The 13,150-nt window shown below is 34.3% G+C and overlaps 1 protein-coding gene and 1 long non-coding RNA gene across 3 annotated transcripts in view; both read left to right on the top strand.

Annotated features, from left to right (window-relative positions):
• LOC124642124 (glycerol-3-phosphate acyltransferase 1, mitochondrial) overlaps positions 1-13,150 on the top strand; it is a 65,859-nt gene that overhangs the window by 16,576 nt on the left and 36,133 nt on the right. The window contains exons 1-2 of one of the 2 annotated variants that reach the window (XM_047180439.1): positions 3,261-3,463; positions 6,577-6,843. The exons of the other annotated variant lie outside the window; for it this stretch is intronic. Of the exons in view, the coding sequence (XP_047036395.1) occupies positions 6,734-6,843 (110 nt within the window). The 5' untranslated portion in view covers positions 3,261-3,463; positions 6,577-6,733. Of the gene's footprint in view, positions 1-3,260; positions 3,464-6,576; positions 6,844-13,150 lie in introns of those variants that run through there. 2 annotated transcript variants of the gene reach the window in all.
• Positions 8,705-12,110, top strand: LOC124642125. The gene is made up of 2 exons (XR_006985738.1): positions 8,705-9,269; positions 12,054-12,110. It is a non-coding gene; the product is annotated as an uncharacterized LOC124642125 (long non-coding RNA).

The raw sequence follows: 13,150 nt of genomic DNA, 5'->3' as shown, positions 1-13,150 counted from the left end.
TACAGAATTTAAACTGGTGTCAGTGTTCAAGGAATTATCAATGTTTGTTAATTGGATAAGTTGCCTTCATCCAAACAAAAGTTATTGTTTGTTTGATTCTCGGTGCCAATGACCTTACAAAACCTCACAGGCACGTTGCCTGTCAATGTTATTGTAAAAACACTAAAAAGCAAAAAAAAACTATTTTTAGGTGCATCGGCCTAGAATTCGGTGTCTAATGGATGTTACTAAGTTAATTTTGCCACCGACTTCTAGGCCGATGCACCTAAAAATAGTTTTTTTTTGCTTTTTAGTGTTTTGGGAAGTCGGTTTAATTTTTTTGTAAAAAAGTTTTTTATTTAAAGCTTTTCAGTGATACGTATAGTTGTCACTATCCATACAAGTGGGAAGTTCTCGTCAATACAAAGAATATAAGTCCAAATACGAGGTATTTTACATATTCAGTTGTCGAGTTCCCTCGACTTTCTCTGGTCTCCATCATCAGGTCAGCTTCAAACCTTCACTGTTGCAAAGGTCTTGTCAATACAAATAATTTAAGCCCAAACACGAGGTAGTTTACATATTCAGTTGTCGAGTTCCCTCGACCCTCTCTGGTTTCCATCATCAGATCAGCTCCAAATCTTCACTGTTGAATAGTGCTTTTAGGCGTACACCTGAGTATCAAGTTTTTACCCTATGTATGCCTACAACTTTCGAAGGTTGCCCTCGATTTCTCAGGGTTTCCATCATCAGATCCTGACCTGATGACTATGGGACCAACTGGCAGCTATTCCGAGTCGAACAAAAAAGAATCACGTAAATCGGTCCATAAACCTCGGAGTAATCGATGTACATACATAGAAAAAAAAAAAAAAAAAAAAAACATACCGGCCGAATTGATAACCTCCTCCTTTTTGGGAAGTCGGTTAAAAATTATTATTGTACACGAAAATAATAATCAATCATAAATCATTTATTATAATCACAGTGAAAAGGATGGATTTTCGCATTATGAAGTAAGCTGCCTTAATCTTTAAAATAGATAATTATAATAACCGGAATGTCACGGACTTTAGAATAACAAATAACATACATGGGAACAAATTCACAATGATTGCTAGTTTATAATTAGTAGGTAAATTATCTAAATAAAACTGCGTAGTATTTGCAATGATAAAACAAGGCAGGTTTTTTTCTATCTTTATTGTGTCTTGCAACATACCTACTATTGTATTACAGAAACAGAATTTAGTTATTCTAAATATTAAACTTTATATTGCTCTATCTATGACCATATCGTCGCTCGCTCACCAACAAGTGAGATGGTGTTCGATAGCGTGTCATTCATCAATGAAAAAAATATCAAAAGTCTTATCATTCTACATACATTATTGATACATCATCCCAATTATCAGCCTACTGCCATCCACTGCTTTAAATACCTTTCACAATGAGCTAAACTACTTGAAGCTTGTCGTACAAAATTGTACAACTCTTAAAATTGGGTCGGTGAGTCAAATTGTTATGGATTATGTCGTCTGATTGCTCCTTTATCCAGACGTCTGTGTTCTATAAAGAACACCCGCATATGAGGGTCGATAAAAGGAATATAAAGTCATCGTTAAATGCCGTCTAAGTTGTTTCATTAACAACTATAACACCTTTGAGAATTTTGATGATAATCCTAAAACTTGTATTTCAAATAGTCTTCTTCGTTGTCCAGTATTTATTTGAAAGTAATCAGCCCCAATAGGCTTACAAAAATCGGCCAAGTGCGAGTCGTACTCTCGCACGATGCGTTCCGTACCAGAACAAAAATTAGCTAAAAAATCACGTTTGTTGTATGGGAGCCCCCTAAAATATTTATTCTATTCTAGTTTTCATTTGTTGTTATAGCGGCAACAGAAATACATCATCTGTGAAAATTTCAACACTCTAACTATCACGGTTCATGAGATACAGCCTGGTGACAGACGGATGGACTTCTCAGATTTCTATGTTCCATTTTCTTTTAGATTTAAGCTCTTCAGCAACACATGGCAAAACAGTAACATTCAATATACGAGTAATTGCAGCAGATTGTAATGTTTCCGTTTGAATAACTAGACCGGTGTTAGTATTCTCATTATTACCCACGCAGATGTTTTCTAATCCCAATATAAACATTCGAGTGTTCGCATTTTTTACACCATTTACTCCCTGAACGTTTCATGGAAATAGAATAGGAACTGATTTAATATGTAAATATTGTACTGTATGAATTGATGTGTTGGCTTCTGTTTTTGCAATCCTATTAAACGCTAAAACAAATTCAGCAGCAATTCTACCTCTACGAATTCTAGTCTCTTCGGTTGCTTTAGCTGGTTGGTTCATATGCCTGGTTACAAAAATCACATAACTTATCACAAGCATCATTTTTCTCTTTGGTAGGTAAAGAAGGAGCTTATTTCCATTTGCATGACAAAATTTGCAATGAACCCCTCATAAGTAATAAAAAATTAAATCTATTATCCTATCGGTGTGAGTAATATATGTAGCCATTTTTTCCGTTCTTTTGAAATTAGGCCTTTACTTGTAAACACTATTACACATTACTTTGATAAATATCTTTGAGCACCCCCATTAGTCTTCCGGTGATACGGAAAACATTCGATTAGTTAAAATAATCAATCACAAGATAATTTGTCACCTATTCGCGAATCGTATGATTTTCTGTTTTGACTGTTACTAGTGATAATAGTGTATCAAAGGTTATATATTTTTTGTCGCTAAGATGAATTATAATGAGCTCGCTGTCTGGTTAAATAATGTTTTAATTATGATCTCAAGTTTTTTTAATAAAGGTTTTCTATAGTTTTGCGTATGTTTTAGTTGCGATTTAACATTTTTTTTTATTCTATTACTAATTTTTAGTTACGGTTTGACGATTTAGGTGGGACATGAAGAACCACGGGTTAATATATTTTACGTTTAAAGTCCATCGGTATAACTTGTCTTAATATTATATTATGAATCACATTTTTTCTCATTCGTAGCATTGACTTATATTCGTATTCCATTCCGTTCCCCGTAGTTATTTTTTAGCAACATTATGATCATTTTTAATTATGTTTTCATGAATTAAATTTTACAGATTTTTATGTCTATCACTTTGAAACAGACGAAGGTTGGATCCGAGAGCAGTCTCCCATTTCTTTTGCGCCTTAACTCAATCACTGTTACTACTGTAATAGGACGGTTGCGATCCGTGACGAGCGCACGCGGCGTCTTGCTTGGCCTCAGTATTGCGTTGTCCGTGCGCGCGACTACACGTAACGCGTCCGCGAACCTTCGAATGTACGATCACGATTGTGTTATATAAAAATTCGCATTCTTTTATCCATTCGTTACAAGTAGAAGCAGTGCTGCAAAATCATTAAAATTCTCACCTTAATCTTCTTACATTCCAAAGCGTAACGTTATATTTTTTGAGGAAAAATATTCGGTAATGTATCCAGAAGTAATTTTTGCATAGAAAACAATCTATGCAGTTTTTCACAACACTAGTATTCGCGGGCATTCATGCTTGCATGTCGATTTCACTTTCTGTGCCAACGTCGGAGCTGTTATTTGGAATCGTTAAATGACACCCCTTCAGTCAGCTAGTTGGTATTGTAAACGATAATATACCGAGCTACCTGTCCAATGCTTGCTGGAAATGGTTATTTGAGAACTGAATGATAATAGCAACCAGACCGCATGATACTCATACATTAGTTTCGACCTGATTGCTTCGTTTTACCTCATTCATAAAGATGCATAGAATTCGAGCGGTTATATCGTCCATGCGCTTTGTTTACTGAAGTATGAAATGGTTACAATTTCTTTTTACATCAACATACTTAGCTCTTTTCTATTATTTTGTGGAAACTAAATTCCTAGTGCTTCTGTATAAAGTTGTACTGATACTTCTTCTCTTTCACTTCGATTAGCGATGGTTTCTCCTTACATTAGTCGGCTATCACTCTTCTCTCTTATCCAAAACCCCATTAACTTTAGATGGTCAAATATAACATGAAAGAAAAGTGACTCATTTACTTCAATGCTCAATAATGTCCGTGAAAACACCATGTATGAATTATTTTCATTCCAATTAGTGCGACCGCTTCCGTAGAATTTTCGCTTTCTTGATCAACAATTATTTATGCATTCATTACATGACCGCAGTGTTGGTGCGGTGTGTGAAATTTTAACCGTACTACATACTAATAATAAAATGGAACGCAATGAGGAAATTAATCATGTTTCTAATGCTGAATAATGAGAATATGCTCTTGTATAGGATAAAGAAAGGTTGAAAGATGGAATTCCTGTGCCCAGTGTTTATAAATTCTAGTTCTGAGAATGTTCGTCGTGTGGACGGATAACATATAAACCTGATTGAATAAGTAAAACAACTTCTTTATTGTCTGCAGATGCGTTTTAAAGGTTAAAGTGTCAAACTCTATGCAATTTTGGATCCTTATGATACTTAAAGACATCTTTGTGCTGCAGCTCGGTTTTTTTTAATCAAAATAAATCTCCGTGTGCCCTTACTTTGTTCATCCACATTCCAGTCATGTATTTTAAGCAAGAATTTTTACAGCTGATGACTTCTTGCATATAAACTTGGAACCGCAAATAATTCACCATGTGTGACTTTGTATCTGTCTATGTACTGTCTGATAAGTTATCTTTTCAGAACACTTTTTGTTCATTTATTATAAAAGTGATATCTTGCTTGATAGCAAAGGAAAACTAGTTTCGACCTTGTTAGATACAGTCAAGTATTTTGGGTTCTCATAACGATGTCATTGCGGACTCATTAAATCTTTTTGGAAATTTTAGTGTTTCGCAAAATGCGAAAACATCCCAACAATTTTCCTTGATAAGTTGCAAAAGAGTATTTTTTAAGTTTCCAAATTGTCATGATTTATAGATGATTAGGAACTTGCATTTGACCCATAAAGTATGATTGCGTCAAATCAGAAGCCGTTCTGTACAAATTGTAATTTGCGTACAATGACTGGTCTGAATCATTCCATTGTGCAAGCACTAAGTATTCGCCTCGCAGAACCGAAAAGTCAACTTTATAATCTGGATCGCATTCGTTGATAAGTAGACATTACTTATTTAAATAATATTATTTTGTTAACCGTTTCCTCAGCTCTAGACAATAAATCGTCGACGTATCAATTCATGTTATTATCTACATATCTATTATTGCAACTTTTGCATAAATGACGCCATCTTAATAAAGAGGCTGAAGAAAACAAAACTCAAGCTACCAATGGGTGTGTCTCATGCTACAGTAGCGTGTTAGGTGAGGTTAGATTAAAGTTCACAATAACTGAGAAATAATTTGCGCTTATCGCTTCAGAGCACACAGAGGACTGCCAATGTGCAAAAGATGATTAGCTGCTGATACTAAATTGAATCATTCATTAAAGACAAAAACAAAACTAAAGACAAAATGCCTAGCGTTTGCCAAGAAGATGCTTCCTAAAATACGAATTTCCTAGACTTTAAAATTAAACTAATCAAGTATGCATACAATACTTTAGCCACTACAAATATCGGACGTTGGTGTGAATCACCTAATAGAAAATTTCTGCATATTAATCGGTTGCATTAAGTACTTAGAATCCAAGTTTAGCTGCGAAATAAATTCACCAATGTCGTACTAGATTCTAGTACAAATTCTACGCGCTAAATAGTCTCGCAATCTGAATGTATCTTACGAAATTTCACGAAAATAACATGCAAATTGAAACAGCTCATAAAACAGATTTTTATGGTCATAAATTCGCTATTCAGTAGTTTGACTATTTGACACTTGATTAACTTATCACGCATCACACGATGAACATTCGATGTACATTATCTTCCACGCATGAATTTTGAAGGAATATTTAATAGCACCTGAACTTTTTTATCGTAAAGTCACGACCCTAACCTACAAATTTATTATAACTTTATTATCATGTACGACACACCTTCAATCTTTTAATTTAAATGAGGAAGATTGTTATCACCAGTAGAATTTCTTGTCCTTTCATTACTTGCATTATTTCTAATCAGTCATTAATATTGGCCGTTTGTTCTGGAATCTCATTTTTGATAACACCTAATCTAACATCATCACGCATTTAAATATTATCTAGCACTAGAGTTGAATCACATTTGTATTGGTCCAATCCCCACTCAATATGTCCCCCTTCATTGTCCTTTAAGTACTACTCCCTCCCTACTCGTTGCCACCGCGAAATTTGCCATCCATATCAGTCGTGATCTCCTTCACGCGGTAACTTTGCCCGTTCACAGTTCATTAGTGTATCACCGAGCAATTAGGTCGTTATTAATTACTGTTTTCATATCGGTATCGCACCGCGAGCTATTGCGTTCGGTATCTATCACGTCGCAAATGCTTCGGGCGAATCAACGGACATGGGTCAGCGAAGTGCACTTTGTAGCATCTGTCCATGGGCACTGTCAATACAATTCCGACTTTCACAGAGGCAACACGTATTGCCTCTGCACGGAAATTGAAGTCGATTATTTAATTAATTATATTTATAGAACTCGACAAAGATTAGTTGCGTTAATCTGAAGCCTTTAGTGGAATTTATAAATTGAGTAATATAAATTAGTGAAGATTTCGTCCAAGATAGTGGAAGTAAGTGCGTTGTGGAACTGGACGGTCGGTGATGTAGTGTCGGTGAACAACAGCAGCGAGATGGATACGATGATAAGCGTGTGGACGATGGTGGAGCACGTCAGGGTGGCCAGCGGCGCCGCCGAGCTCGCCATCTTCACGGCTATTCTCTACTGGTTCTTCACGTCCAGGTGTGTACTCGGCAACTTCTTCTCCCTGTTCCCAGTTTTATTTGGGGACGCAACATGTCTTCCGCTTCCGTTCTTCCCTGCCACTCGTCATACGTACTTTAATGTTGTCGTCGTGTGTACTCGGCAACATGAACTTTTAATATCATTGAATTATCCTAAACAGACAAAATATTTTTTATATGGTCTTGCGTATTAAAATAACATTTTTAATTAACACAAAAACACTGAAAAGCAAAAAAAAAAACTATTCTTAGGTGCATCGGCCTAGAATTCGGTGTCTAGTCGATGATTATATGTTTATTTCGCCACCGACTTCTAGGGCGATGCACCTAAGAATAGTTTTTTTTTTGCTTTTCGGGGTTTTGGGAGTCGGTTTTATTTTTTTATTTTTGGCTTTTCAGTGACAAGTATAGTTGTCACTATCCGCATTAGATTATTGGAAAGTTCTTATCAATACGAATAATATAACCCCAAACACAAGGTAGTTTACATATTCAGTTGTCGAGTTCCCTCGACCTTCTCTCGTCTCCATCATCAGGTCAGCTCCAAACCTCCACTGTTGCATAGTATTATCAGACGTACACCTCATTGTCAAGTTTTTAACCTAAGCATGCCTACAATTTTCGAAAGTTGCTCTCGATTTCTCAGGGTTTCCATCATCAGATCCTGACCTGATGGTTATGGGACCAAATGACAAGCATATCCTTTCAAATATAAAAAGAATTTTTGAAATCGGTCCAGGGGTCTTTGAGAAATCGAGTAACAAACATAAAAAAAAAAATACAGCCGATTGAGAACCTCCTCCTTTTTTTGAAGTCGGTTGAAAAAGGGCTAATTATAATAGAATAAAAAATGTTACCTTCATTGAAATCAAGTGTTATATTATTATGATCTTATGGTATCTGTTGGATTATATAAAGCAAAAACTAATACCCCTAACTTTCGATAACATTGTTCTTTGTTCTATCTGAACAATCTACTGTTTATTTAACTCTACACACACTGCGTCACGGGATCTTGTTAGACGGACGTATTGCTTCCAAGTACCATTTAAGGTATAGAATAAATATTTCAATATCAAATTAGTATATTATTTCTTTTAATCCCATACCTCCTATAGGTTATGGGCCCAGTGCGAAAAAGGACATTTAGTAGTGAGAACATTCAGTAGTGCGTAGTGACAGTAAAGTGCATAGTTGTAAATAAAAATAAAGTTGTGACAATGGAAAAAGTGAAAAGAAACATTAAGCCTTTTAATGGAGAAAAGTACAGTGTATGGAAATTTAGAATTCGTACACTGCTTTCAGAGTTAAACTTGCTCAGTGTTATTGACGAAGAAATTCCTGGAACGCGATCCGCTGAGTGGGAAAAGAATAATAAGGCAGCCAAAAGTATTATAGTCGAATATTTGGCGGACTCATATCTTAATTATATTAATGAAAATGGGACTGCTCAAGCAGTTTTTAAACATTTTGACGCGATCTATGAAAGGAAAAGTGTAGCAACTCAATTAGCGCTGAGAAAACAATTATTGGGATTAAAATTAAAAGCCGATATACCCTTGATCAAACACTTCTCAACATTTGACGATCTGCTGACAGAATTATCAGCTGCTGGAGCTAAATTAGAGGAAACGGACAAAGTAGCTCATTTATTACTTACTCTCCCGAATACATATGATGGCGTTATCACTGCAATTGAGACACTATCTGAAGAAAATATCACTCTCGGTTTTGTAAAAACTAGACTATTAGATCACGAAGTAAAATTAAAAAACGAGAGTCGTGATACCAGTTTAAAGATACTCCATGTTGAAGAAAAATATAATAAAAACAGATACAATCGCACAAAACAAAACTATTTGAAGAATACAACATTCAAGAAAACAAACAAACAAAAATTTGTGAAATGTCATTACTGTGGACGCAAAGGACACAAGAAACAGGATTGTTTCTATTTCAAAAGACAGACAAATATACAAAACAATGCCCCAGAAAGGACAAGACAAGTCCAAACTATTGCCCTGCAAGAGGGAACGACCTCGAATTCTTCTTTTTCAGGATTTGCGTTCATGACAAGCGCATACCATTATGAAAAAGACCACTCGACAATTAAATTCCTATTAGATTCAGGAGCGTCTGATCACATCACAAATAGAGATGATCTCTTCACATCGTTTGAATGTTTAAATCCTCCTTTAAAAATTTCAGTAGCTAAAAACAATACATTTATTTCAGCAACTAAAAGGGGAAACATAAATCTTATCAGTCAAACAGAAGTGCAAGGAATACTTACAAATGTATTGTTCTGTGCCGAAGTACCATATAATTTAATATCGGTATCAAAGATGCAGCAAGCAGGATTCACCATAATATTTGATGACAAAGGCACACAAATTACAAAGGAAGGTAAAATCATCATGAAAGGTAAGACATTGAATAATCTTATAGTTCTAGAGTTTAAAATACCAGTAATAAAAGGGGAATCCGCTTCCCAAGCATGTTATGTTAATGAAAATAAATATGAATTATGGCATCAACGCCTAGGACATATAAGTAAAACTAAATTCCTGCAGTTAAAATGTCATAATATGATTGATGACTTAGATGAAATAAATACCGTAACTCCAAATGATAAGTTGTGTGAAGCATGCATAAATGGGAAGCAGACTCGCCTGCCTTTTAATAAAGTTAAAGACAAAAGTTACATTAAACGCCCTCTGTTTATTGTGCATTCAGATGTTTGTGGTCCTATAACACCTCCAACAATAGATAACAGAAATTATTTTGTTTTATTTGTTGATGAATACACACATTATTGTGTGGTGTATATGTTAACTTACAAATCAGAAGTGTTTACAGCTTTTAAAGACTATGTCGCTAAAAGTGAGGCTAAATTCAATTTCAAAGTAGTAAATCTTTATAGTGATAACGGTGGTGAATACTTATCCACCGAAATGAAAAACTACTGTAGAGAAAGAGGCATAAGCTATCATTTAACAGTTCCTAGGACCCCACAGTTAAATGGTGTTGCAGAACGTATGGTTCGCACAATAACAGAAAAAGCTCGTGCTATGTTAAATGGCACTAAAGCATCAAAACGTTTTTGGGGAAATGCAGTTTTAACTGCAGTTTATTTAATAAATATTACGCCTACGAAAGCTTTAAGTCAATCAAAGACACCATACGAGATGTGGCATGATAGGAAACCAAGCGTTAAAAATCTCAGAGTTTTCGGTTCAACTGTATATGTTCATAATAAAACCAGTAAAAACAAATTTGACAATAGGTCGTGGAAAGGAATACTGGTAGGTTATGAACCCAATGGTTATAAAGTTTGGAATACAGAATTCGAAAAATATGAAACTGTAAGGGACGTTGTAATTGATGAGACTAATTTTATCGAATCTAGGCCTTCATTACGACCTGAACGGAGTAATAATACATATTCCCAAGACGAAACTGATAATGACTCCGTAACAAAATCAGTGTCTTATAAGTCTCATAGTTCTGGCCCTAAATCAGATAGCTCTCAATCTGATGAATGCAGTACAAGTAAAATTCGAAAAATCGGTAGTCATGAAATACCGAATGAACCTGAAAATGAATCTGAGAGTAGTTTGAAACACAAAAATCAGGATAAACCTGATGAATTTTTAAATTTACGAAGAAGTGAAAGACTGAAAACATGTTCGCGTAAATCATATAATGAAAATGACTATGATGTCTATAGTGCGTTATCCATCACAAGTAATATACCAAAATCATTAAATGAAATTAAATCTCTGAACGATAGGAATCAGTGGGAAAAAGCAGTCAGAGAAGAACTCAATTCTCTTAAGAAAAATAATACATGGACATTAGTACCAAAACCATCAAATAAAAATATTGTAGACTGTAAATGGATATTCACTATTAAAAATGACGTTTCAGGTCAACCTTCAAGATATAAGGCACGTCTTGTCGCTAGAGGTTTCAGTCAAGAATATCTTAGTGATTATAATGAAACATTTGCACCAGTTGCTAGAATAGCAAGCTTTAGATTCTTAATTAGCTACGCAAATCAATATAATTTACTGATTCATCATATGGATGTAAAAACAGCATTTCTAAATGGTACACTAAAGGAAGAAATCTACATGAAAGTTCCTGAAGGTGTAAAATGTAAAGATAATTACGTATGCAAATTAAACAAAGCTCTTTATGGCTTAAAACAATCAGCTAGATGTTGGTACGAAACATTTGAACAATGTCTCAAAGAAATAGGTTTTCAGAACTCCCCAGTAGATAGGTGTATATATATGAAAGGTAAAGGAGACATTTCTAAAAATATTTACGTAATCTTGTACGTCGATGATTTGGTTATAGCATGTGCAGATTTGCAAACAATGAATAATTTCAAAGCATATTTAATGACTAAATTCGAAATGACCGACTTACACGATATCAAATTATTTTTGGGCATTAAAATAGAGAGACACCATGATAAAATTACTTTAGACCAAAGTGCTTACATTAAAACCGTTTTGAATAAATTTAATATGAGTGATTGCAATCCTATAAACACACCGATGGAGCTTAAATTAAACTATGAAGCTCTTAACGCTGATAAGAAGTGTGACGCACCATGCCGTCACCTGATCGGTTGTTTAATGTACATTATGCTTTGTACGCGTCCGGACTTAAGTACATGCGTAAATATTTTAAGTCGGTACACAAATAAGAACAATAAAGAATTGTGGTTATGCTTAAAGCGAGTTTTAAGATATATCAAAGGCACAATTGATTTGAAGTTAACATATACAAGAAATAATTACAATAACATCCTAAGTGGATATGTCGACTCAGATTGGGGTGGCCACGATTGTAATGATAGGAAAAGCACTACTGGATATGTGTTTAAATTATTTGATCAAAATACAATTACATGGTGTACAAAGAGACAAACATCAGTAGCGGTCTCGTCTACTGAATCCGAATATATGGCTTTATATGAAGCTGTTAAAGAAGCATTATGGCTTAAGTCTCTGGCAGAAAGCATAAACTTAAAAATTAATAAGCCCATTATTTTATATGAAGATAATAACGGATGTATTAGCATAGCTAATAATCCAACAAGTCATAAAAGGTCCAAACACATAGATATAAAATATCATTTCTCTAGAGAACAAGTTGAGAAAAATGTAATAAAATTAAATTATATTTCCACAGGTAACCAGTTGGCAGACTTGTTGACAAAACCTTTACCAGTCGTGTCTTTTATAAGACTGAGAAAAGGGTTGGGTATAGAATAAGTTTTAATTTAAGTACAATTTCATTATGAAATGGTCTGATCAGGTTTTTCTGGGTTTTCCCTGATCCTGTGCAGCAAATGTTGGACCATTATTGTACAGTTGTCCCAGACCTTACTTGGAAGTATAATATGTTACGTCGTATTTATAAGTTGGTATTCACTTTGTAATGTTGAATTGTAGACTAGATACTGTATAGTAAACTAACGAATGACTAAAAGTTAGGGATTAATTTTTGAGGGGGCGTGTTGGATTATATAAAGCAAAAACTAATACCCCTAACTTTCGATAACATTGTTCTTTGTTCTATCTGAACAATCTACTGTTTATTTAACTCTACACACACTGCGTCACGGGATCTTGTTAGACGGACGTATTGCTTCCAAGTACCATTTAAAGTATAGAATAAATATTTCAATATCAAATTAGTATATTATTTCTTTTAATCCCATACCTCCTATAGTATCATCATTTAAAACAATAGTTATTATGTTATTTAATTTAAGTAATTAGAACTGTGTTAGAAAAAATCAAGCTCGTGGAAAAACGTACCATTGTTTTCGTGTATTTTGAGTAACAAGCATAAGGTCATAGGACAATACAGACACGAAGCGAGATCCTATTTTCGGAGTTTATTTACCCATAGCTGAAAATAGTACAAAAAACTTAATTTAAATGTTCCTTAATTTGGAGTTACATTTGTTTTTTGTGCTCGTAAGTAGATGAAGCTGAGAATGCTTGCGTCAATTTTGTTACTTATAGTTTTTATGTGCGTATGTACTATTTTTATTTTCTCAGTTTAATTAATTCTTTTTTTTCGGCTAATAGTTGTTATAAAAATATTAGTAAAGAGTCAAGGAAGAAAATAACATAAAAACAGAATGACGAAAAAGTGATGAGTTTGATTTTACAACCACAAAAAGAGATTGAGATTAGAAATAATTTAGAACAGTTAAATTGAACTGCAATGCATAAAGTTACAACGAAAACCGCGTTTAATTACTCTTAATTGCAATT

Source organism: Helicoverpa zea, chromosome 23 (assembly GCF_022581195.2).
Source record: "Helicoverpa zea isolate HzStark_Cry1AcR chromosome 23, ilHelZeax1.1, whole genome shotgun sequence".
Taxonomy (NCBI): Eukaryota; Metazoa; Arthropoda; class Insecta; order Lepidoptera; family Noctuidae; genus Helicoverpa; species Helicoverpa zea.
The sequence above is the reverse complement of the archived record's forward strand: the minus strand, read 5'-3'. Positions and strand labels throughout refer to the sequence as shown.